At 38.3% G+C, this 27,028-nt stretch overlaps 1 protein-coding gene across 2 annotated transcripts; it reads right to left on the bottom strand.

Moving 5' to 3' along the window:
• Window positions 1–1,357: 1,357 nt before the first annotated feature.
• pkp3b (plakophilin 3b) lies at window positions 1,358–23,857 on the bottom strand. 2 transcript variants are annotated; one of them, XM_039657040.2, is made up of 14 exons: window positions 23,703–23,857; window positions 22,886–23,033; window positions 18,927–19,021; window positions 14,649–15,280; window positions 13,545–13,668; window positions 11,208–11,412; window positions 8,756–8,930; window positions 8,085–8,202; window positions 7,711–7,875; window positions 6,719–6,898; window positions 6,296–6,449; window positions 5,660–5,855; window positions 3,697–3,784; window positions 1,358–2,464 (listed from the first exon to the last, which is right to left on the bottom strand). In XM_039657040.2, exons 1-14 carry the CDS (start codon window positions 23,727–23,729, stop codon window positions 2,423–2,425), a joined length of 2,349 nt encoding a protein of 782 aa, XP_039512974.2. In that variant the 5' UTR covers window positions 23,730–23,857; the 3' UTR covers window positions 1,358–2,422. The 2 variants fall into 2 exon arrangements, with proteins under 2 accessions (XP_039512974.2, XP_039512969.2); XM_039657035.2 differs by lacking the exon at window positions 23,703–23,857 and having other exon boundaries at window positions 22,886–23,332.
• Window positions 23,858–27,028: the final 3,171 nt, after the last annotated feature.

Genomic DNA, 27,028 nt, shown 5'->3' with positions numbered 1-27,028 from the left:
TCAACTGCTTAAGATTTCTATTGTGTTGTTATTGGTGGGTTATTAATAAGCTAATATTTATATTTTAATAATAAGATATTTATAGTACATTGATATTAATAATAATAATAATAATGTGGTTGTGTTATTTAGTTGGATTTGGATATAACCCTATTTATCAAACCAATCTTTTAATAATAGTCCTTGAACCCTAAATATCTATACCAAAATGTATTTAAAATACATTTAATACATTATCAAAATAAATTATTAAATCAATTTATACAATAACATTTTTTTTCTGACATCGCACTTTATTGTACTTCTTTATTACACAATGCACATTTTGTAATATGTTTTACTCACTATTAGTAAGGATAGTATGATCTCTGTATAATATCAGTCTTTAAATCCAAGATATTTTAAGTAGTGTATTTAAAAGTATATTTGCAATAGTTCCACTTTATCACAATCTTTAGTTGGACCGCACTATTTCTGGATAACTAAAGTGCATTAAGTACAGAATTAGTTATTTCAATTTAACAGACTTAAGTATATCAATTTAGTATACCGAAAAAAATAAAAAATAAAAAAATAAATAAATTATTTCAAATACACTGTGGTATATTTATTTTTCACAATAAGGAAGATTATCTGTTTTCAGATGAGGCAGCTGTGAATCTTGTGTTCGAGAGCATGCATTTTATTTTTAATTTTTTAAAGAAATGATAGTCTTGCTGGCTGTGTCTTGCCTGATAGAAATGCTTCCTCTAAGTGTTGCTGGGCCACATATGGGGAACTGAGTAATATCATGTGTGCATATTTCTGTGGCTGCGTTGGACTTTTCTTTCAGCCAAACATACTTGGCTCACACCACGCAAACCAGATATGCATAAAATGTGGATTGCCTTTATAATTTGCTAACATTAAAGGTCTTAATCTTCCTTTTTAATTATCTTTTTTTTCTCTTGTGGATAAACTGTCTTGGATTTTACTTCTATTTTTGAAAAAAAATATTTTTTTTGTCTTTAGTATTTAGAGAGTAAACAGTCAGAACCATTTCTCTGGGCAGAAGATGTTTTAAAAACAAACATTGCACTCTACTCATATCCCTCTCTTCATCCAGTTAGGCCAAAGCTCTTTTTCAGCATTTTACAATTCCGTCTTTATAATGAAGAGAGAGCGTTTTTTGGTCAGTGGTTGCTCAGCATGTTCCCATGCACTCAACTAAAGGCCACAACAGTTGTACACTGACCCATAATGCATTCTAATCTATCAGTCATTGGCCTCAAGAAACCTACCCCTGAAAAAGAAAGGAAAATAGTTGAACATGTATTTCACAAGACTTTTTGTGTCAGTTCTTTTTCTGGAGAGTGTATACTGTTCAACATTCATGACCCTCTTTATTAATAATAACCATCAGAACCATTTTGATTGTGCGTTGGGAGATGAAGTACATTAAATCACACAAAACTAAAAGCCAATCTGTTCAGGAGTTAAATTTGGGTGATAATATTAATAATTTATATTGACATCAAACTTGAAAAAAAAGAAAAGAAAAAAAGATGTCAAGATATGTAATACCTAGAGTTTAGTGAAATAGAGTTTCCTATTTAATATTTACAAGTGGCACACAAATTCTTTTGTTATACAATACATTTTTAAAGTTGCATTTCTATCTGTTTCCAATGGCAATGGGTGTGTATTTGTGCTTTCAGAGTAAGGCTTTAATAAGATACTTTGCTTCAAAGGTTTATTTCATGTGTAATGTCATTTGTAAGCTCATTTGCACTCAAAATCCAAGGCTATTATAGCTGTAACAGGTTACCGCAAAAGCCTGCAGCAATGTTACATGAAAAGCAAAAATTGCCAATATTTATTGCAAAGCCAGCAAATCTGTTTCTTTAGTTGTAAACTAACTACAGCATTTTAGTTCACAGTCCACTTCAGTCTCCCTTGCTCAGTCTGTGAACTATGAATTTATATATATATATATATATATATATATATATATATATATATATAAATTCAACTTCAAATCTATGTAAAAAAAAAAACAAGTCTGATGAAGATGAATTAGTCTTTGACTTTGACGTGTTGCCACAGAATGTAATTAATGTCTTCTCTCAAACAGGCTTGAGGTTTATGACACACACACTCACACACACACACAAGCATCTCAGCCTGTCTGTTAGACTAAGTGATCCGCAAACCTTCCTCAACATCGCTGGCATGTTGTAATACTTTAAGGGTGCTGTTAACTAAAATGTATACTCTAGTCACTAGTAAAAACTTTAGAATTCACTCTCTCCGCGACAGGTCACAATGTGTGTGTGTTTGAGATTAACAGGCTGGTTGCATTTACTTTGGTGGTGACGTAAAATCCCATAGATGTTAAATGCCATCTTGTCCACTGAGTTTAGCATTGAGTCATGGACGCAGATTACAGCGCCGCATCATTGAAATCTCGTCTTGTGAACCCTTTCTGTAAAATTGAAAATAGAAAAAGAGAAATTAATTCTTAATTAGTCTAAAATAGTCTAATTGTAAAAGGTTATTGTCATATAAAGAAATACTGTATATTGGTAAATTATATCTAGATGATGGAAAGGAACGAAAGTTGCCCCAAACTTTGATCAAAAAGTAAGGACAGCATTTCACTGTCACATTCCACATGGGCCACTGATTTGACCAACGCCATTTTGAACACCACAGACAACAGACTTTAAAACTAGTCTGGGCCTCAGTAAGTCCATGGACCGCCCACAGTCCATTTACTGACCATTTGATTCACAGTGACCATAAAAATGGCAAGAGCTGGTGAAATATGGCCTCTTTAAAAACAAAGTACAGGCCTCTAACAATGAGCGCTTCTGAAGAAGAATACATCACTGGATTGTACACTTCGTGAGGTACTTGGCATTCAAAAGTTTAGTTTGAGCCACTGCTCTATCTATGAGGAGAACTGTATCTCACTTTGTTTTCTGCATAAGCCCACATGTTTAAACAAAATCTGTACTTGTATTCTGATCACAATGACACAAATTTGAGTCATTGTTTTCTGTACATTAATTCACAGACTTATTATTGTTATATTCATTTTAGATTTGGACATCATACTGTACTTCAACAAAACGGCTTTAGGTGAGTTCAAAATCAATTTAACTGCATCTTGTGTTCAGCTCAAGTGTTAAACAGTTGCTTTTGTCAGCGGTTTTTGGTAGTTTGCTTTGCTTGCCATGCTTCCTGAGTAAATTCATTTCGTTGTAAATATTCAGCAATGTAATTTAAGAAAAAACAGAAAAGACAATATATTTTCTTTAGTTAAAGTCAAGTCTGGTAATCAGTAACGGGTTGTGGGTAAATATTATTTCAGTTCAGTTATATAACTGAACAACACAGCTGATATCACATAGGAGAGCACAGTAATGGGCAATTAGACAACTTTACAGTATCCTTAAGGAGCTATTCACGCACTGTAACCACCCATATTTATTGACTTGACATAATAAAATAACTGACCATTGGCCAAGCAGGCCGATACTCAGTAAGCAAATGCACACAATACCCATCAGTGCAAAGTCTGTATAAAAGTAAGGTATCCATTTTCATATCAGATTACAGAGAACAGGCCTTTTGTCGCACGCTTATTACAGGCAACTCTGAACAGTAACACATTCATTTGTGCTTTTAGCTGGGTTTTATACTGAGACTCACCTGTTTGTAGTCTCTGTGAAGTTTGCTGTACTGAAACATGTTGGACAGAACCGTAGAGGCGGCCCTAGCTGCTTTCAGCTTCCCAGGACTGAGACAGAATAAGAAGGGAGAAACATGAGAAGCAATGCTAGGACATTGTACTCTTAATTAAACAGCTAAATAATGAAACAGCATGTAGGCTATATTACAACAGTAGTGCTGTGAGAGCTGGTAGGTGAGGTCCAATACAAACAGGTCATTCAGAGTGGCTGAAAAAACAACGCATTCTCATCCTTTAAGGTCATATAGAACGCTATATGCAAAAACGGCGCTATACTAAGCACATGGCACCCGTTATCGTTAATATAACACGCGCTGTGAGGGCTAAGTTTAGGTGTGGGGTAGGGTGCGTGTCATATTCACGCTAAAGGATTTATGACGTCTTGGGTTCGCGTGTTATATTAACGATAAAGGGTGCCATGTGCTTAGTATAGCGCCGTTTTTGCATATAGCGTTCTATGTGACGCTAAAGAATGAGAACGGGCTGAAAAAAATGATTTCTTATCATATCAGTTGGGTTACATCTGAAATTTAAAGAAATCATGCTTTCTTACCTAAGCTCTAAAGTAATAGGACTGTAAGCACCATAAACATTCTAGCAATCTAAAATAGTTTTAGCTAAATAACAGGTCTGGATCTCCATCTTTTTACCACATTACGACAACAAAAGCACTTGAACGCACGCAACACACTGGTAAATACCAGTTCACAAGTGGAAAATAGCACGTACTTTCCATAGCACGTGGACGCAGCATTAAAGCCAGCTCCTTGTTTCCTGTCTGCCATTTTTGGCCAAACTTGATTAATTCAGGTGTGTCTGATTATTGTTGCCGTGACTACTGAGGTCAGCACACCTGGATTAATCAATTTGTCCAGGACAGGAAACAAGGAGCTGGCTTAAGTTCAGGATGTAGTGCAGCTGTACATAAAGCCAATTCTGACACATTCTGAATATGTGATTAGTGATTACAAAGTTTATCGTTGCTAACCTTAAGCTTAATCCTAAAATTTAATAAAATTGTTTCAACCCCATCGCAGTAAATTTACATATCACAAACAGTGTAGCTTGTATTATATGGTCTATTTTAGCTGGAATTTTTTTTTTTTTTTTTAGTATTTTCCCTACAAACTAAAGCATTTTATATTAGTGACAAGCTCTTCAAAAAAGGTACACTATCTATTAAAAGTACTATTAAAAGGGGTTGGTAAGATTTTAGTTTTTTTTTTTGTTTATGAAATGAGTCTCTTATGCTCACCAAGACTGCATTTCACACGTACATGAAATCGGATGTATGCGTATTTGGGTGCTTTCCGAGAGAGGGCTCAGAGCTCGAAATTTGGCCTGAACCTAGAGTACTCCCCCTTTTACTGAGATAGAAACCAGCCAAGAGTGAGGTGATGGGGTGGTGGAGGGATGTTGTGAAACCGTCATGGGACAGAGGTGAGGGAAGGCTATTTTTATACAGGCTTCCTCTTGTGCTGACTCCTAACTTTGTTACAAAAAACTTTATGTATTGAAGAAAAAAAATGTATTACAAATTAAAATACATTGTTTTTATTCTAATATACTTTAAAATGTAATTTATTCCTGTCATGACATTTGCAGCATCATTACTCCTTCAGTGTCACATGATCTGTCAGAAATCTAATATGTCGATTTGCTGCTCAAGACACATCTATTATTATTATCATCAATGTTTCTTTTGTGGAAACTGTAAAACATTTTCTTCAGGATTCTTTGATAAATAGAAAGATGAATATTTTGTGTCATTATAGATGTATTTATTGTCACATTTGATCAATTTAACGCATCCTTCCTGAATAAACCTTTCACTTTTTTAGTTCAGAATAAAAGAGAAATTATAATGGTTTTGTTTTCAAGTGAAACATCGAAATATTAAAGAATGAAGTAAAGCCGTTTCACCTATTGTCATGAGATGTCTTAATGCTGACCAGCTTGGGTAGTCCATCAAAGTAAGTGATATCTCTTGCAGCTAGAGAGCTTCCTGTAACCAGATTGTTGAGAACCCCACAGATGTTGACCACCACGTCACTGGAAGGTTCTTTCTGATGACCATCACTTGGGAGTTTGTTCACCAGAATATTCACCACTTTGGTAGCTAGGGATAGGAAGCAAAAACAAATTTAGCTGGAATTACACAAACAAAAAGTGAAAGAGTGATTGATGTATGTGTAGTTTGATGTAGGAGGCGCCCTGTGGCCCAGCGGGGGTGAATTATAGTGAAGCAGAGAGCTGAGGTCAGGGTGGGGAAGAATGGGCGGCAGTTCAGCGAATATTGGGAATGATACAAGTATGAGTCTGATGGGAACTGAGAAGAATGTGTGGGACTAAAAATGTCTAAGTAATCGGTCTAAGGTGGGGGTGAACAATGGGCAGTGAGAAGGGAAGTTTAGTAGTTTTCCGAGTGTGTTTAACGTTATGTTGGTTGATCGAGACATTTTCTTTGCCAGAATGTTGAAATCTTGGCAGGGATTTTTTTTCTTACATATTGAAACATAATTAAAGACAGAGAGCTGGGACAGAAAGTCATTCTCTAACCCATATCAGCTTTGTTTTTGCAGTGTCGGGAGAGGTTCCTCAGCAGACCCGTGAGAGAACGGAGCTCAGCGTCTGTGGGGCTTCGCAACAGGTCAAGAATCACCGGCAACATCCGCTCCTGCTCCAGCGCCACACGACTCAACACAGAGGCCCACTAAGAGAGAACAAAGGAAAATGGTGAGTGAAGGAAAACAAGAGAGAATGATAACAATTAGTTAGACGTCCAGACACAAAGAAAGGGGGATGGAGAGAAATTAGAGCAATGGAAAAACAAAGATAAAGGTACATACAGATGGAATAAGTAGGAGAGTTGAAGAACACACTGACCTTTACAATTAACACTAAGAGCGATAACAAGTGACAGACGCAGCTACAAAAGAGATTATGATATGGAATATGATCACATCAGGTCTGGTATCTCACCCTGCTGTCGCCCGCCGTGATGTTCTGCAGGGCTCCCGCTGCTGCCTCGCGCGTGGCTGTGCTCGACTCGCAGCTCTGCAGGATGCGGTTGTACAGGCCGACTATCTGAGGGTGCCACAGCCACTCTGCTCCTTTAGGGACTCTTGCCACTTCAGTGAAGGTGGACAGCTCTTGATTCCTCTAAAGAGACACATTATAAATTCATTAAAGACAGACAGCAGGGAGTCTACTAGATGAACTATAGTATCTCTTTAAGCACAATGCTGAGAAAACAGAACCACACTAATGCTCAACAGTTTGGGGTCAGTGTGTTTTTTTTTTCTTTTTAAAAGAAATGAATACTTTTATTCAGTAAGGATGCATTAAATTGATCAAAGAGTGACAGTAAATACTTTTACATTGATGCAAAATAAATTTATCTGAACTTTCTAATCCTGAAAAAAAAAAAAGGATTATGGTTTCCACAATAATGCAGCACAGCCATTCAAAAGTTTTGGGTCAACGCGATTTTTTTTTCTTTTTGGAAAGAGAAAAAATAATATTTTTATTCATCAAGTAAATGATTAAATTAAACAAATGTGACAGTAAAGACATTTATAAATAATGTTTAAAAGATTTCTATTTCAAATAAATGCTGTTCTTTTGAACTTTCTATTGATCAAAGAATCTTGAAATGATTCACCCAATCAGCATATTAGAATGATTTCTGTCGGATCATGTGACACTGAAGACATGAATACATTTAAAATTAGAAAAGGTTGCTTTGAATTAAATTTATATTTTTTACAGTATTTCTGATCATATAAATGAAGCCTTGATGAGCATAAGAGACTTCTTCTGACCACAAACTTTGAAAAATAGCATTTATTATTATCACTATACTGTATTATTTTATTTAGAAATAATCATATATGAATAATATAAAATAGATCATTTGTGAGGAGAATAATATTGCTTATACATATAAAAGCCAGAGTGGAAGATTGACTGACATCTTTTGCTTTCTGGCTCTGCGGTGTGAAGCAGCCGATGGGGTCATTGTGCCGCACGTCCTGTGCTCGAGTGGGTCCTTCCAAACGCATCTGAACTGAAGCAGGGATCTCAGAGTACAGCTGGTATGACAGGTTGCGCAGGACACATACACAGTTTTCTACACCCTAGAGACACATAGGTACAGAATTAGGATTTCAAATGGTTTTGGAAATAATGTTGTAGATTACAGCTACTGATGTTATTGAGTTAATAACAATAGTTCCCTAATTGCCACCTGAAAAGGGTTTTCACTTTGTAAATAACGGCAAACTCGCAGGCTCAAGGCTAGAATATTAGCAAGCACAAAATATGAATGTTGATTCTCAGGCCTGACCTTGTCCTCTCCTTTCCCCTCCTGTATGGAGTTTTTGATGTATCCGACCAGAGAGTCTACCAGCCCCCGAGATTCCCGCATCTGCTGCCTGGTTCTTTCATTCACTGAGCTCAGGTTCCTTTCAATACATATAAATGGGTTATGTTAACATGCCAAGATGTTTGTTTGTTTTTTCCATGCATTTGTTTTTTTTTTTAATATTTAAATCAGGTTTAGAAAATCTTTCCAGCTGGCAAGCTGATACTTTGTGTACTCTTTGTCTGATGTCTTTTACAAACTATGCAGTAGCAACCAGCCATAAACATTCATATTTGTGATTGTCACCCAGTGAAAGCATATGAGTGGTAGTGTGTACAGCATGTCAGGGCACCAGTGTCAGAAATTAACTCTTTTTTATTTTTATTTAAGTAAAAGTAACAAGAAATAATGCAAATAGTACCTGACATTACAGGTCTAGCCTTATAATATGATATTATGAAAAATACAATATATAATGTTATTTTTTATGATAAAAAAGAGGCATTCATTATGGATACATTTTACAACCCCTTGACATTTTTGCCCTATGCTCTGGGTTAATTTTTGACCATGCTATGCATTGGTAAGCATGCAGGTATTAGAACATGACTGCTTTTAAATGCAGGCATGTACAGTTTATGTGATGGCTGTACCTGAGGCAGCCTGTGGTGTTGTAGAATATATCAGACTCAGACGCGCTCTGTTGAATGACACCAGCATCTCCTCCTCCGGATAGAGGCACAAGCACTCTCTCCGTCAGCTCAGACAAACTCTCTCTGGCCAGTCTCTCCTTCAGACTGTCTTTAGAAGACAGGTTCCACAAAATACCTACAGAAGAGAGACTCATAATTTAGTACTCTTTAGCTTTTTACTTACAAATATAACATACATTTGCATCCTGAAGGTGTATAACAACTAATACATTATATTTAAGTTATATCACATTTTTTATCTCATCTTTCATTACAGTATACTTTGCATGAACTCACATATGTGTCGCATCCCAAAAATTGATTTAAATAAAAATATTCCACCTAAGCCATTTATGTGGATTTTTATCATTCAGACTACATAAAACTAAATGGCATATTTTGTTCAGCCCTACAAAACAAGAAGCTTGTTTAATAGGAGAAGACATTTCTTTAAAGGGATAATATCATCCATATACTTTTTGTTGATATTATGAATTAAATGATCTAATGAGTCATGTTTATTAAGTTCATTACGAAAAAAATGAATTAACTGACATGTAGGGATGAACATATTAACACTTGACTGCCTATTTTAACAAAAAAAAAATCATAATTGACACTACTACACATAGTATAAGAAATAGTTTGGTCGAAATAGTAATACAATTAGTTTAGTGTTTAATTCTCACTATTAACTAGTTGCGTATTAGCATGCATATTTGTCACAGAGCTACCCTCAGTTCTTTGTGACCCCTTGTTAGCCCTTCCACAAAACACATGAACACATACTTGGTTTTTAAAAGATTCTTTATTTACCTTAGTGTACCAGCGACATGAGAGATGGATTATCCACACAAATATATTCACAACTATACTGTTGTGTCTCAGACTGGCCATCTGAGCACTAACCTTGAGGACATTTAAAGTTTGTTACAGACTGTTGATTGTCACCTGGAGCAGCATACATGGAGGTGGCCATCTTGATTTGGGCAAAAGACTGGAATAGGCTTTTCTCATGTTTTTTATACCTGCACTGTGTTGCATCATGGGAAGTGGGAGATACCAAGTATGGTGGGAATGGAGGGGGAATTGGTTGATGTTAATGAAGAAAATGGAGTTACTTGATCACATAATATTTTTACTTGATATTTATTAGCTGTTCATGATCTTAATTACTTCCCCATGTGATTATTGCTGAGAAATGGTTGTACCCAGGTGTATAAATTCTCACAGAATGAAGTGATCAGGAGGGTAAAGACTGGTGGTAGTGATTTTTGCTGTATCAACTGAGTACTGTGATTGAAGTATTAGACCTGATGCAAGGCTAGTGTTTTTGGTATATTGACTTTGTTCACTGTGAAGCTGCTTTGATACAAATTTGTATTGTGAAAAGTGCTATATAAATAAAAGTGACTTGACTTGACTTGTTGTTGTTGTTTTTTTGTTTTTTTTTTGTAATTTTTTTCCTGCTGTGGCACCTGTGAGCAGCTTGCACTTTACTGGTTTGGGAGAACATAAATAAATATGAAAACGGCATTTAACGTCCTCCATGTGTTATTCTGAAGAACTCTGGATGTCCTTGTGACAAGATTACTAAAATATTTACTGTTTTTAGCACTTATCAAGCACATATTAATGCCTCATTCTGCATGACCATATTCTACATCCCTCAATCCATTCCTACCCAATACCTAAACTTAACAACTACCTTTCTAACTATTAATAAGCAATAATTAGGAGTTTATTGGGGCAAAAGTCGTAGTTAATAGTTAGTTCATTTTGAGAATTTGACCATTATCTAAAGTGTGACCTAAAATTAATTTTGAAAAACAAAACAGTTTGAGTCTAAATTCTCATATGTATAAAACTGCCCATTAGGAGATGTTTAGTAGTACACAGATCACTAAGCTTGTGAGGTTTTAAACACATCACAGATAAGAGTACACATCATAAAATGTCACTAAGAGATCTGGCAACCCTGAGTCCTGCAGGAAAGAATGTCAAGGATTGTTTACTAAGTGAGTGTGAGTGTGGGAGGGGGTGGGGGTGATAGCAGAGCTCACAAAGCACAAAGGCCTCTGGGAGTCTACTTCCCACTGCCTCTGAGACTTGGAGTGATTCCAGATAACAGCCACAACTTTTCTTTTCTACTCTCTCTCTCTCTGTTTCTTTGAATATGCTCACTGCTTAACTTACCTCTCTGCCTGCACTGACAAATCTGCTCCAAGTTGTCATCTAAAAATGACCAGACCTTACTAATGTACTCAATCAGTACTGAATGATAAGCTACTAAATACACCGGACTTCTAGCTAAAAAATGTGTGCCACTGTTTATTTCCAAAGTGAAGTTCATAGTCCAAAATGTGAAGAAAACTAACAAAAAAAAAACAAAAAAACTCACTCAAACATGTACCTGTAATATTTTTGCGTAGTTCATCATCTGGTTCTCTTAAAGCTCCAACTAGTTTGCTAATGCCACCAGCTTCGATAAGGGCTGTCTTGTTGTCCATATTCTCATAGATGAGGTTGCGTGTAGCACCCGTCGCATAGCGCTGCACCTCCTGGTTCTCACTGCTGAACAGCTGTACTAATGCTGAAATGCCCTTCAAACTGCGCACCTGTGCGAGAATAAAAACATCTAGTTTATTTCAGCGAGAAATAAAAATCATTTTTTAACCAGTTCATTAATTATATTGATTCCTAAATGATCCCTCGGGTCTCTGAATCCCAATTTCTGTACTTCACACTTAGCAGACAAATATAGTTAATCTATTCAACAACACTTTTTCAGCCCAACATGGCAACCTGCTCGGACATCTGTCTATGTTTTGCCATGATGTGCTCTCGGGCGGAATGTTCTGCTCCCTGAGGTTCAGGATAAAGATTAAGGACAGGGTGAAGGTATTCTCTCCATCTGGCTTGAGTATAAAATATAGCAATAGTGAAGAAAAAACAGCTTATCCTAGAGAGCTTGACCCTGCTCAATCAGCTATACAAAAACATATTTTGCTGACATCTAAGTTTTGACTTTTTTAGCCAAACTTTACATAATTTACTTTTTTTAAATTAAAATTCAAAGTTTATTTATAAAGCATGTGTTTAAAAAGCAAGTGTTTAACACGTATATCCTATATCAATGATACAAACAATCAACACCACAAAAATACAAGCAATAAAACAACTCTCACATAGTTTGAAAATGTCATCAAATGTCAAACTGTAGTAATAGGTTTTAAGACTAGATTTTAAAACAGCAAGTGTTTGATGCTCTTTCGCCCCTGCTCTTCAGCTTTCCCCATGGGACAACTAAAAGCAAATGGTCAGCAGACCTAAGAGCTCTTGACGGAGCATATTGCTTGATCAGTTCAGACAGATACTTAGGTGCAAGACCATTAAGAGATTTGAAAACAAACATCAAAATCTTAAAATTAATTCTAAAATGGACAGACAACCAGTGAAGAGAGGAGAGAAGAACAGCGTAATGTGTTCCCGCTTTCGTGTACCCGTCAACAGGCAAGCTGCTGCATTCTATTTTTTTTAAAGCTGTCTCTTTAAAAAAAAAAAAAAAAAAAAAAAAACATGGTTTATTTTTATAGACTTTAAAATGGATTTTGTCATTTTGTATGGAATCTTTTTTTTATATATATAATTGTGAGATATTGACTTTTTCCTCATTATTGCAAGTTATATTCTTGGAATTGCAAGAAATAAAGAAATGTGAGATATAAACTTGCAATTGCTAGTTTATATTTAGTAGGGCTGTCAAACAATTAATCACATCCAAAATAAAAGTTTCTGTTTACATAATATATGTGGGTGCACTGTGTATAATTATTTTATATATACTGTATATATACACTCATGCTTGTATATTTAAGATATATTTTCATGTATATGCTGTATATAGATTTATATAGAATTTATATTATATATAAATATAAATATTTTATGAATAAATAATATTTTTTCATATATTATGTAAACACAAACTTTTATTTTGGATGCGATTAATCGCGATTAATTGTTTGACAGCCCTAATATTTAGAAATTCTGATTTTATTTCTCACAATCAGAATTTTTTTCTCAGAATTGTGAGTAGGCCTAATAATCTTGGAATAGTGACAAATAAAGTACATTTTTTAAATAAAATAATAAGTCGCAATTACATTTTTATTTTCTATTCTGTGTTGGAAAAAAGTTTCAGTAATTTTGTCTACTCGACCACTCAAAAGACAAATCATCCAACTACTTGGGGCGAAGTTTGCACCTGCGCTATTTTTTAAAAGACGTTTTATTGTACTTATGTATCAGTCTTTTGTCACTGATCATGTCTGTTCCTTCAGGGTCTCGCGGCATGAACTTTGCACTTTTTTGAGACTGATTATAGTTCAAAAAACACGTCACTAGACCCCGGCATTCTGTTCCTGTCGCATGCACTTCATCCGGCTGTTTTTGAAAGGAAGAACACATCCTGCGTGTACACCCTCTAATCTTGTCCAAACAGAGCTCTGTTGCTGCCCTGGACTAAAGGTTGTTATGTGCAACACACGCAAATTGTGCCCTGGTTGGAGTCCAAGGTACCAGAAAATTCGACACTGTTTAAAACACAAAATTTTAAATGCAATCCCACTTTGTTGTTGACTGAAGTCAAAATTATCCTGAGTTCTTCCATCGTATGTGTTATTTCCATTGTGTCCATTGTTTCACATGTTTATTGCTGAACTAATATAATGTTTGTGTTTGTTTTTACCATGGTCTTGGCTTCATTGCTGTGGTAACACTGATGCTGTATGTAGGCTGCTCCCAACATCTGCATTGCAACGTCAGTGGAAGAGAGGTAACTGACAGCTGTGGCCATGTCCAGGTTATGGATTCTGCTCATTCACACAAATAAAATGGAAAGATATATAAAAAAATATATTATACTTGAAACAAGTCCTACATTAATATAGGGCAGTGAAACGATTAATCGCGATTAATCGCATCCAAAATTAAAGTTATATATATATATATATATATATATATATATATATATGTGTGTACTGTGTATAATTATTTTGTATATATAAATAGACACATATGTACTTGTATATATTTCAGATAAATGTGTTATTTATATAAAAAAAAATTATATTTAATATAAATTAGGCTATATATAAACATACTGTATATCCAGTATATACATGCAAATATTTCTTATACATGCATGCGTGTGTACTGTGTATAATTATTTTGTATATATAAATACACACACATACATGTATATATTTCAGAAATATTTGCATGTATTATATATATTATGAAAACACAAACTTTTATTTAGTATGCGATTAATCGCGATTAATCGTTTCACAGCCCTACATTAATATGTTTAAACAAAAACATAATATTTAATATATAAGTTTAATACACTAATATTCAAAAGTTTGGGTAAGTAAGAGGAAGAAACACTCTTATTCAGCAAGGATCTTTACACTGTTACAAAAGATTTAAATTTTAAATAAATACTGTTCTTGAAATACAAAAAAAATGTATCACAGTTACCACAAAAATATTAACTGTTTCCGTGGTCTGTTTTTATACAAATACATAAAAACTTTTTTTTTAAAAATCATAACGGTCCCAAACTTTTGAACGGCAGTGAATGTGTTTAAGATGTACTATTTGATGTTGTATCAAGTGTTAAACAAAAGTTATGATATGAACTGCATTGTATGATGCTTCTGTGTTGTATAACTATTAACCTTGAGTCCTTAATGGACAAATATATCAAGAATTATGTAGACCCAGCATGAGAATATAGCTAAATGGAGATTTACAGCTTTTTTGTAGTGGAAAGATAATTTCATATTACCCGCCAAGAGCATCCGCGGTTTCAAATCCATCATAAACGTCCACACCGCGACCGACGCTCTTCATACTATGCACAGAACCTGCTCTCTTCATGGTGCTCTGATATTGCCCAGCACCCATCAGACTGGCGCCCCCAGTGGACATCTGTTGCCACTGCATTGAGCTGCCGCTCAGCCTTTGCTGCTGTTGCTGCTGCACTTGACGATTATTTATGCGGTTGATGGTCCGGTGGGAAGGGCCTTTAAATGAATATTGATTAGCCAACTCTGCCTCCCTCCATCCTGTGTTGAAACCGTCCCGTGCCAGGGTCCCACTGAGGGTGCGTTGCCTGTGCACCGTATTGGGTGAGGGGCTGTGGCCATAGGACGGCACCCAATTCGCCACAGGAGATGGTTGCCGTTGCAACGTAAGCCCGGCCATTGCTGCCATCTCCTGCTCATTCCGATTCAGTGTCCTCATTTCTGATGTTTGCATCTGGTTGTAAGAGCCACTCAGATGTGAATCATCGTGGTACATGTACGGGCGGCCCACTACGGCGGGAATGGGCACACCATGGCTGATTCTTTTCTGAGTGCCCATTTCTACCACAGAGCGAGAGGAAAATTCCCCAGCGTGCTGAGACAGTCGGGGCGTCTGTGTAAAAGCAAGTCATATGAATATCAAAATTATACAAAAGCAACATTTTGTGTCTGATATGAGTGATTAAGTACATGCTAACTCTTCTTGCAGGCTCACTGCTATCTCACAGAAGGAGTAACGTAACAGCCTTCGGTCTACCATTTGGCACATGAGGTCTTTGGTTAGGAATGTTTCAGATGCACTTTGGGCTCCCTAGCTCAATTCCGTAGCTTGCTAGAATTGCACTTCACTTTCTAAACACAGCTCCCACAGGAGAACGCAAAATACCGCATCATTGTGTGTGCAGGGTGCAGCCACACAGAGTGTCATTGTCAAGGGATTGTGGACTTGGTAAATTAATCCAAAAAACATTCATCAGTTCGGATGTGATTTTAAGAGTGCTATCTGTGAAACATTTGGTAAAATGAAAAAAACTTGCCAATTGAAATTAACAATGTGATTTCTTAAAGGCTTTAACTCAGTTCTTTTCAAATTGGACCTTGACATGAAATGGAAGTATTACCACTGGGTCTTGATTTGAAATGTTGCATGCAATCCATTGCTAAAACAAACTTTAAAGGGTTAGTTCACCCAAAAATGAAAATTCTGTCAGTATTTACTCACCCTCATGTTGTTCCAAACCTGTTTATTTGTACTGCTGAACACAAAGGAAGATATTTGGAAGGATGTTTTAATCAAACAGATCTCATTCCCCATTGACTACCAGTATGTACTTTTTCCTACTATGTGTCACGGTGCGGGTTCAGGCAGAAGAACAGGCGGAGATCAGAATCTCGATAAGAGACATTTAATTCCAGAAACAGGCAGGAAGACGGGATATACAACGCAACATTCAACATTGACCGACAAGGACAGAATGAAACAGAGGAAACTAAATACACAGAGGAATCAGGGTTAATGAGGTGAAGACAGGTGATACAGATGAACAGGACGCTGAACGGGAGGCTGATGAGGGAGTGAGTTCAGGTGTGCAGACGAGAGGATCATGGGAAGTGTAGTGCTGGAGACGCAGACAGGATGGTGCAGACGAAGGACTGTGACAGAACTCCCCCCTCCCGGGAGGCGTGACCTCACGCCGCATAACAGAGGAAGGAGGGGGGACGAACTGGGGGCTGGGCGGGGCGTGGCCAGGGCGGAGCAGGCTGAGGGCGTGGCCAGGGCGGAGCAGGCTGAGGGCGTGGCCAGGGCGGAGCAGGCTGAGGGCGAGACCAGGGCGGAGCAGGCTGAGGGCGAGACCAGGGCGGAGCAGGCTGAGGGTGAGACCAGGGCGGAGCAGGCTGAGGGCGAGACCAGGGCGGAGCATGATGAGGGCGAGACCAGGGCGGAGCATGATGAGGGCGAGACCAGGGCGGAGCAGCTGGAGGGAGGACCCCTGGTGGAGCCGATGGTAGTGGGGCTGGCAACACCAGGGGGCCGACTGACAGAGGCGGAGCGGATGGGAGAGGAGACCAGGGTGTAGCTGAGGGACAGACGACAATGGGTGCTGAGGAGGGACCGAGGGAACATGGTGACACCGCAGGCTCAGGTGACGGAAGTGACGACAGGGGCACAGAGGGACACGGTGAGGTCAGAGGGAGTGAGGGCTGACGGGTGACTGGAGGGAGTGAGGAGTCCGACAGAACCGGGGGGGTGACCTGACGGGGCGGAGCCAGAGGAAGGAAGTCCCAAGGTGAAGGGAGGATGCCGAGGGAGCGAAGGGAGTCCGGAGGGTCGAGGGAGCCTGGCCGAGCTGGTGGACTGAGGGGCCATGGAGGAGCTGAGGGAGGTAGGAGCCACGGGGGAGCTGATGGGACAGAGGGCCGAGGAAGTGTCTCAGAGGAGGAGGTGTGAAGCGAAGACCGGGGATCCAAGGACCAGGCTGGGTCAGGGGAGCTGAAGGGCAGGAGAGCAGAGGGAGGACAGATGAGAGGAGGCGGGAGAGGGAGGCTGGGTGGGATCCTGGTCTCGGGCTCTGGCTCTGGCTGGACGGTCTCGGGCTCTGGCTCTGGCTGGACGGTCTCGGGCTCTGGCTCTGGCTGGACGGTCTCGGGCTCTGGCTCTGGCTGGACGGTCTCGGGCTCTGGCTCTGGCTGGACGGTCTCGGGCTCTGGCTCTGGCTGGACGGTCTCGGGCTCTGGCTCTGGCTGGACGGTCTCGGGCTCTGGCTCTGGCTGGACGGTCTCGGGCTCTGGCTCTGGCTGGACGGTCTCGGGCTCTGGCTCTGGCTCTGGCTGGACGGTCTCGGGCTCTGGCTCTGGCTGGACGGTCTCGGGCTCTGGCTCTGGCTGGACGGTCTCGGGCTCTGGCTCTGGCTGGACGGTCTCGGGCTCTGGCTCTGGCTGGACGGTCTCGGGCTCTGGCTCTGGCTGGACGGTCTCGGGCTCTGGCTCTGGCTGGACGGTCTCGGGCTCTGGCTCTGGCTGGACGGTCTCGGGCTCTGGCTCTGGCTGGACGGTCTCGGGCGCTGGCTGGACGGTCTCGGGCGCTGGCTGGACGGTCTCTGGCGCTGGCTGGACGGTCTCTGGCGCTGGCTGGACGGTCTCTGGCGCTGGCTGGACGGTCTCTGGCGCTGGCTGGACGGTCTCTGGCGCTGGCTGGACGGTCTCTGGCGCTGGCTGGACGGTCTCTGGCGCTGGCTGGACGGTCTCTGGCGCTGGCTGGACGGTCTCTGGGGCGGGCTGGACGGTCTCTGGAGCGGGCTGGACGGGGCTGGACGGAACCAGCGAAGAAGATAGCTCGGGCTCTGAGAGGCTAGACGGAACTAGCGGAGAGGGGATGATGGCAGGTGTGGTGATGATGGTGGGTGTGTGTGGTTGAGTGGTGCTGTCATCTTCAGCCTCACCAACGGTGAAGGCTGACCCACTCAACCACAACACATAGTCCAGGTATTCGGCGAAGGTTCCTGGAAACGCTGCTGCTGGGGCTTGCTGGTACAGACGATCGTCCAAACCCAACCAAAAGACTGACTTTAGGACGTCATCTGACCAACTTACCCCAGCAGAGAGCTCCAGGAACCTGCTGACATACTCCTCAGATGAGCGTCCGTCCTGAAATAGGTTGAGGGTGGTGAGAGCTGGGGTGAGGAGAAGTCCCATGCTGTCAAGGTTTTGGGTCGGTCAATCTGTCACGGTGCGGGTTCAGGCAGAAGAACAGGCGGAGATCAGAATCTCGATAAGAGACATTTAATTCCAGAAACAGGCAGGAAGACGGGATATACAACGCAACATTCAACATTGACCGACAAGGACAGAATGAAACAGAGGAAACTAAATACACAGAGGAATCAGGGTTAATGAGGTGAAGACAGGTGATACAGATGAACAGGACGCTGAACGGGAGGCTGATGAGGGAGTGAGTTCAGGTGTGCAGACGAGAGGATCATGGGAAGTGTAGTGCTGGAGACGCAGACAGGATGGTGCAGACGAAGGACTGTGACACTATGGTAGTCAATGGGGAATGAGAAATGTTTGATTAAAACATTCTTCCAAAAATATCTTCCTTTGTGTACAGCAGAACAAATAAACACATAGAGGTTTGGAACAACGTGAGGGTGAGTAAATACTGACAGAATTTTCATTTTTGGGTGAACTAACCCTTTAATATTATTGTTTCAAATGAGTGAGGATGCAATTGACAATGCTGTGAATGTGGTCACACTTACCGCCATTGTTCTGTTGCCATTGTAGATAAGAGACTTGGAACTGAATGCAGGGCTTTTGGATTGGTATCTCACAGTGGATGAGTGGCCATTAAATTCTAGAAAAGAGGACCATTAAGTAAAATGTTCAAACAATGTATGTTCCACAGAAAATGTTTTTTTTGGGGGGGGGGGGATTTCTTCCAAAGCATTACATTGGTCAAAAGTGACACAAGACCCAATGGTGTCACCTGATCTTTGTTTGCCATTCAGCTCTCTGACTTTGTGCTTCAGCAAATTTTAAGAGATCAGATCAGATTTCTATCAGTGCTTGGATTCTCAACCCAGTCTGTTGCAAACAGTGCTGATTAGTTGTTCACATCTAATAGATGTGAAAATGCATTAGGTTTAAGTCTCCAAAACATGCTGAGAGGAAATTATTTCATGGGTGAGAGGGGAAGTCTGCTATAGCAATCACACCGTAAAAGAATGAAACAGAGGGAAAAGAGGATGACGTCATAGGGTGGTCCTTTGTCTTATTTTTTGGAGGTACTTCAGTGCTCTAATCTCATTATTTTATGTTCTATATTGTCTTGTTCTCTTTCTTTCCTCTGTACACAGACTTTTGTACACAAACAAAAAAAGAACTTGAGCGGTTGATCCCTGTACGAAATAACCTCATGATAAAGCAGTTAGACAGTAAGAAACAGATCCATTCCAGTACCACTGGATATAAGGACAAGCAACAAACCCATCAGACTGGGTTCAGAGGAGTGGAATAGCTTCAGTTTGTGTGCTGACTGGAAGATGAGGTCAACCATATATTGCTCCTCCCAGAGGAAAGATGAATTTCAGCCGAAGCTCCATGTCAGAGGATGTTGCTCAATAGATGAAAAGATCAGATTGACTTTGGCACATCTTTACAATGTTTTGTGAAGAATAAAAAATACTGAACTTATTAGACTAAAGAGTGTTAACCATGCATCTTAATATCTTTATTCAATTCTGCAATCTTATAAGACTATTATAAGTGCTTCGTTAAGAAGAGCTATTATATTTTGACAATAATAATGCAGAAAATGCTGTGATCTGCATTTCCACATTCATTTAAAAGGTTTAAAGATTGTTAATTAGCCTCATTATCTCCTCAAACTCTCTTATCGTAAAACATTTTCACATTGAAATGTCTCGCTAATTCCTGTTTCCACTGAACTTTCTAATCTGTCCGTGGGAAGTCTGACAGGAAACACAAACGTCCAAATTAAAGTCTTGGCAAGAATGTGCAAAGGTTCAAGACCTGACGAAAGCTGTCTTTATCTTGATTAACTGCGACTAAACTCTTTTTAAAAGTCAGCATTTCCTTGAACTGGCACTATTTCAGACCTTTGAAGCCCACTGTATTGAGATGGTTCCCGGGTAGCCAGTAAATATAGAAGTTTATTAAATGATAAATTCCTTCATATTGGGTGGAAGGGAGTGTTTAAGGAAGATTACTTCTAAAATTGAAACATCTGTTTTGTTTTAGAGATCCTTGGCATGACATGTATGTCTTTGCTCATCTCCTTCTGTTTTTCAGTATAAAGAGTACATTCCACAACCTTAATTAATTCTTTAATGTTACCGATATGCAGGCTGTATTGATAAATACTTCAACGATGGTGTTGATTTTAAATACATACATTATTAGACTACAGAATTAGTTTTATTACTTTACAAAATGTAAAAAATTAAAATAAAGTTAAAAATAAAATAAATAACAAAAAAGCAAATCCGCCCCGTGACCACAATGTTTACGAGGGATGTTATGTGGCTAGAACATCTTAAAATGTCCCATAATAAGCCCAAGTGCAATAACAACACAACACATAGGCCAACTAAACTTGAACTTGTTGCTGCTGGAATTGATAAAGTGTGAGATTCTTATTGCACATGCTCAATAAATCACTAGAATGAGTCTGAGGATGATTAAAAGCCATGCAATCCCTATGTTGCCTGACATCTTGGTTATACAATCTGAGAAACAGAGCATCAATCTTGATGATAATTTATTAGCAAGCACTATTTAGGATAATTGCAAAGCAGCATGTTGTCTGTAGCATGCCAGTGAATGCACCTTAAAAACAAGACAACTGTTTTTTTTACTCTATTCTTCTCTATTCTTCACATCCTCCCATTCAAGTCTCCTGCTAAAATAGCACTGCCCTATACTGATATAACACTCTGAATCAAATGGCAGGAAACTCTTCTGCAAAGGACGTGGAAGTGTGACCAAGTGCTCGACAGTCGAAAGACCAGGTCAAACTGAGCTCACGTGTAAGCTGACTACAAAAGAAATCTTACAAATGTAAAAGATAGAAATTACAATATATAATCCAATGATTTGTTCTGTTGTAGGTCATTCTGTACTTGGGAAAAATCACTGAAGAACGGCAGCTTGGTCATTTCGTCTCCTTTTCAAAAGGTCATGTCCGAGCTCATTTTTTAACATAAGCCAGATAGGAGCTCTCAGTCACTCGCTGCGATTAGGCTCAACAATAGGGTCAAAGTTGAAATGCTTAACATTCCTCTTGCTAACAGACATCCCAAAGGCAAGAGTTTCTGCCAGATTTAAATGTTACTTAGCCACGTATTTTCTAGTCATATTAATCAGTCATCACAATTTAGTGAAATATTAAGTAAGAAATGGACTTTGCTATAATCTGCATGCTGTATACTTCATCTTTAAGAATGATATACTATACTATAACTCATTCCTTAAGTAGGCCTATGTATTCCTGTTAATTTTTGATTTTTAATATAATGTTTGACCTAAGTACTTCTGTCAAGCATCAGTTCAATTATATTTCAGCCACCTTCTTGACAAGAGAAAGTTTCTCTACAGAGCAGTGGGGGGTGGGGTTTTGAGAGTGGGGGGGAGACTGAGGTTTGCCCTAATTTCTACCTGCCTTTCTAAGCCAGAGAAGAAAATGATACCTTTCTCACGGGTTACACTCCTCCTCCACAAACATCCACATACACACTGCTCACAACGGCTTACATCTCTAAATCACAAGTGCTGAGTGATCCATTTTACACATTTGCATTTGAATGACTCTATATATCATGTCAAGGTTTCATTGTAGAACAATGGGCCGATTTTCCATTCACACAAGCTTATGCAACGTTTACAATTTTAACTCCATTCTGAGGGCAAATTGACCATCTAGTTTTCAGGAAAACATCAGGATATCAGTTGTTCCAAAGTATTTGTGTCCTGTTTTTAGGGGGTTCCCAGCAGCCAATCTCAGCCAAATGCAAAACAAAATGAATGAAAATGATCTCTCACAAAAGTTATTTGTTTTGTCTCTTATTATCCAAGATATAAAGCAAAACAACAGGCATGCTGGAGAGCCGGTGTGCACACCTGCAACATGCAATGGCTGTGACTAACACATTAAGATCTACAGATATTTGCATTCTGATGCAAATCAGATCCTATCCTTCTCTCTCAGAGTCTGTGCAGAGCTATTGTGTTCAAGTTCAGCTATAGCCTAGGAATGCTGTAAAGTTTTACTCATATTCTGGTTTTTTTCTTAAACTACACAATTTAGGCTAATAGAATTAGTCATGTTATCCATGTTATATACATAACTACTGGTATGGTGAGCCTTGGTGTTTCTGATATATAACAAATTAGTTAGCCTATAATTTTAAGGACAAAAAAGAGGAAGAAACACTTCAAACACCAACATTTTATTCAGGTCATATACTATAGCCTATTATATTTTATAATTATATTTTATTCATGTCTTTAGAATCATCCTAAATCCACTTTGTATTAAAAACTTCTACGGTGTTACTACCTAGAGTAGCCTACGTAAGCCTATGTTTAAAATTGTAGTGTAGCTACTAAATGTTTAAAATGATTTGAAAATTCTATCCGAGTTGTGAAGAGCACAGTAGCAACCCATAAGGGATCATCATCAGCAGGTTTTTTTATTCACCTGTAGAGGCGTTGAGTCTGGATGAGGATGAGGATCTCTCCGCCATGCGCTGCTGGACCTGCTGCTGGACGCGTCTGGCTTTCGATAAGTGATCCTTCCTGGGATGGTCATCGGTCGGGATCGCATATGTAGTGACCGAGGTGCTGGGCTGTAAGGCGGAGAAGAACAGGCCCTCAGTGGCCAGAACTGCACTCATGATGAAGTCCGAAAACTCGCTCGGAAAAAGGACACAATCCAAATAGTTTTTATTTGCGCGTTGAAAAAGATTTTTTTTTTTTCAAAATTTGAATTTCGTGAGAAACTAAGCTATAATGTATTTTCCCCCACCGCGAATGTTCTTCGAATCTAAAATAATTTCAATATGAAATAAAAGTAGTTTGCCCGGAGCGCAGGTTAAATGAACAGCGCTCCGTACACTTGATTTCCAGCTCTACGTAGGCAGCAGCTGCGCGCTACTGTCGTCAATAGAGACAGGGACAGAGTAGCCGGACGGGGGCGGGGCGACGGCGTCCTCGTTCAACATGCTCTCAGCACTGAGATATGCGTTTTATCACACAGTTTAGAGTTACAACGGTAATATGAGATCCACCGTGTAGAATCCGTCCTCACCTAAAAGTAGTTTTACCAAGCTTTTGACATTTCTCTGAGTACTTGAATGTGCTAAACATTCAGAAACATGGTATTATCTTCGTGTTAATTATACGTTTAGGTAGCATACTGAGTAATAATACACATAGGACGAGGGTTTGGTTTAGGGTTAGAAGAATCTAAAACTAATACTATATATAAATAAACATGACAAAAAATGATTACATACCTCCAATGCAGAAGACTCTGGTTTCATTGTTTGATAAGTTCCCCCTTATTTGTCTTTTGTTGGTTTTGAACACAGCCTCACAATATCCTTTTATGAGCAACTCTTGCTCATCTCTCTCTCTTCTCTTGTTAACTATTCTGTTTAAAGAGGAGTATCTTAAAATGTGTGTTACCCACCCAGATACTGACCTTGCATCATTCCTCCTCCCAGGAACTTTTATCCTTAAAAAAAAATTGGAGAAAAAATGCAGGGTTCCAAAAAAAAATCCCAATTTAAAGGGATGGTTCGCCCCAAAATGATAATTTTGTTATCAGCAACTAACCCCCAAGTTGTTCCATACATGAGTTTCTTTCTTCAAGAACACAAAAAAGGATATTTTAAATAATGTTGGTAATCAAACAGTTGACAGTAGCCATGGACTTTCATAATTTTTTTACTACTGGTCAATGGCTACTGTCAAATGTTTGATTACCAACATTCTTTAAAATGTTTATTTTATGATTTATTTAGCCTAACTCACACAGGTTTGGAACAACTTGAGGTTAAGCATTTTCCATTTTTGGGTGAGATATCCCTCGAGGAGGGGATGTGAAAACTGTTAGTCAACACTGAGAGAGATTTCAGGTTGTTGTTGTTTTTTTTTTCAGTTCAGTTGGTCTAAATTCTCTGTATATACACGATTAGAATCATCAGTGACTCATACAGTAAAGAATGCATTATTTTGTCTGATTGCTTTATCCACTTACTGAAATGGCCATTGCCTTTTGTTATAAACAAAGGAAAGCCCCATGGTTCAGTAAGACACACCCAATGCAGCAGTCCAGGGTGGTCACTATATCCCAACACTGAAACTGAGAGACTGCTACTAAAAGAACAACTTTGTCGTCTATGTCTGGAAGTAATTGACAAAATAAATAAATAAATAAATAATTAAATAAATAAAAGTATACTTGACTGACAATGTATGAGCCAATGCACAAAGCATTTTACTGCAAGCTTAAGTAATAGTAACCTCATCACATTACAGAATCTTGCATACTAAAACACTACTAAAACTTTATAGTAGCTAATTATTTGCATAACTATACTAAAATGTAGTTTATTCCTCCAAATAAAGGATTACGTGTTCCCTTTTGTCACTATAGGCCTATCAAAACAATAATGTCACTTTTGAGCCTAGCTCGAATATGCTATTCAGCACACTGTTAACAATCACTGGTCAAAACAGTTGAACTAGTTGAAGTTGAACAGTTGAAGTTGATTTTTGAACTTTAGAACACTATCTCAAAATGATGGGATCAATCACACCATGGCATATAAGAGAGAGAGGGAGAGGGACAGGAATATTGGCTGAACAAAAATGTAGGGGTGTAGCCAATGGACTACAACATTCACTGTTTTGATAGTGACACGAAAAAGCTGGACACTTTTTTTAGATAAAGTTTCATGATTTAAAAATAAATAAATATATTTAACTATATAAATATATATAATTTAATAAATAATTCTATATATATAAATAGATTTCTATATCATTTTCACAAGTTGAAATTTAGGGGTTAGGTTTTGGGACAGCCCCTCCTTATTGAAAGTAGCCCATAAATAATGATAAGATATAATGGAATATATATATATATATATATATATATATATATATATATATATATATATATGAGATTTGGAGATTTGGAGCCAGATAACAGGAGATTTGGAGCCAGATAACAGTGGTCAAAAATTACTTTAGAAAGATTTTTATCTTTTTAAATAAAGAATTTTATTTGATTTTCGTCAACCTTTTCTGTGAAACCGAATGTCTGAAGTATCTTGTTTCCCTTAATCAAACTATTACATATGACTCCTCTCTTGAGTGACAAAAATACACTGAAATGGTCAAGTTGATGCACATTAACTTCTCAAAAGTGTATATATAAGAATATTTGAATTAGTTTCAGGTGAAAAAGGTGAGAACGACACATCACGAATGACACAAACGACACATCACTTCATTTGTGCCTAGGAGCATTCAACTACTTAACGAATCATCTATGGGCACATAGATTTATTTTGAATGTGCATTATTGAATATATATCTATTTATTGATTCCATTAAGCAGCGGAATATTTTAGAGGTTTTTTTAGAGGGTATTACTGAATATATATATTTATTTATTAATTTCTTAAGTTGTCAAATTGATATATTCCATGTCACTTTTGCCTTTATTCTTTTTTTTATTTATGTTTATTCTATGTTTTTGTGGTTATGTTTATTGTGGTTCCCATGAGTGTAAAACAAATTCCCCCTTGAGGGCAATAAAGGTTTCATTCATTCATTCAAAAAGGTGTGTTCATTTTTACAGCTTCTGAAGCTACCACGAGTTAATATGCTACAGTCAAATATGCAGTATTTGCAATATTTCGACCATTGAAAATGGGTGGAAATAGTGCAGCAAAGGGATCCCCATATGGGACTGAACTACACTGGGCCTTAAAAATGAGGATTACAAAAGAAAAATGTTATGAAAAATGTGAATCTAGAAGGATATCAAGATGTATTCTTCTTGAGTTACAGGCACGCAAACTTTGTAGAAACAATATTTATGGCACTCAGACAGGTACTACATGCAATTGGTTTGATAGACAAAAGTGTCCCACCTTTAGTTTTTGACCACTGAAAATAAATTTACCAATTTATTCATGGAGCCACATTAAAATCCCCTGGAAAGGAACCATATTGGGCCTTAAAAAATAAGATAAGAAAAGTTCATTATGTCTATCTAAAATTATCTTTAATACTGCTTGAATTACATGAAAACAGTACTTTTGACCATTCTTGAATTGTCACCGTTGGCATACAATGCAACAGATATCGCTCAACATATTTTAAGGATCAATTTCTTTGTAAAAAGAAAATCATGACGATTTCTTTTTTTATCTTGACCACCCTTTAGTCTATCTCTCAGTAAATATTAATACATAACATTTAATATTTTGGCTTTCTTCTTCATTTATGTACTTCTTTCACCAGATTTTTTTTAAACAAAATGAAAATATTCATCTAGTGACCTCTAATTGATTTGACCTAGAATGACCCAAATGTAATTTCCATGCTTTGAAAAAGATTGTGACAAGTACCAATAGTACTTTTAGATCTCTTATTTACAACCGACAAGGAAAACAAAATGAAGACATGTTATTTGTAAAATACATTTAATTCCTGAATATTTGGGCAACAAAACCAGACCAAAATCTACAATTGGGTAGAGATTTGAGCGACAGCTGTCAATTTGGGTATCAAATAAGTGAGATCCTTACAACACAAGGTTACA

Source organism: Pimephales promelas, chromosome 1 (assembly GCF_988280905.1).
Source record: "Pimephales promelas chromosome 1, fPimPro1.hap1.1, whole genome shotgun sequence".
Lineage (NCBI taxonomy): Eukaryota > Metazoa > Chordata > Actinopteri > Cypriniformes > Leuciscidae > Pimephales > Pimephales promelas.
This window is presented reverse-complemented; position numbering and strand designations above follow the sequence as displayed.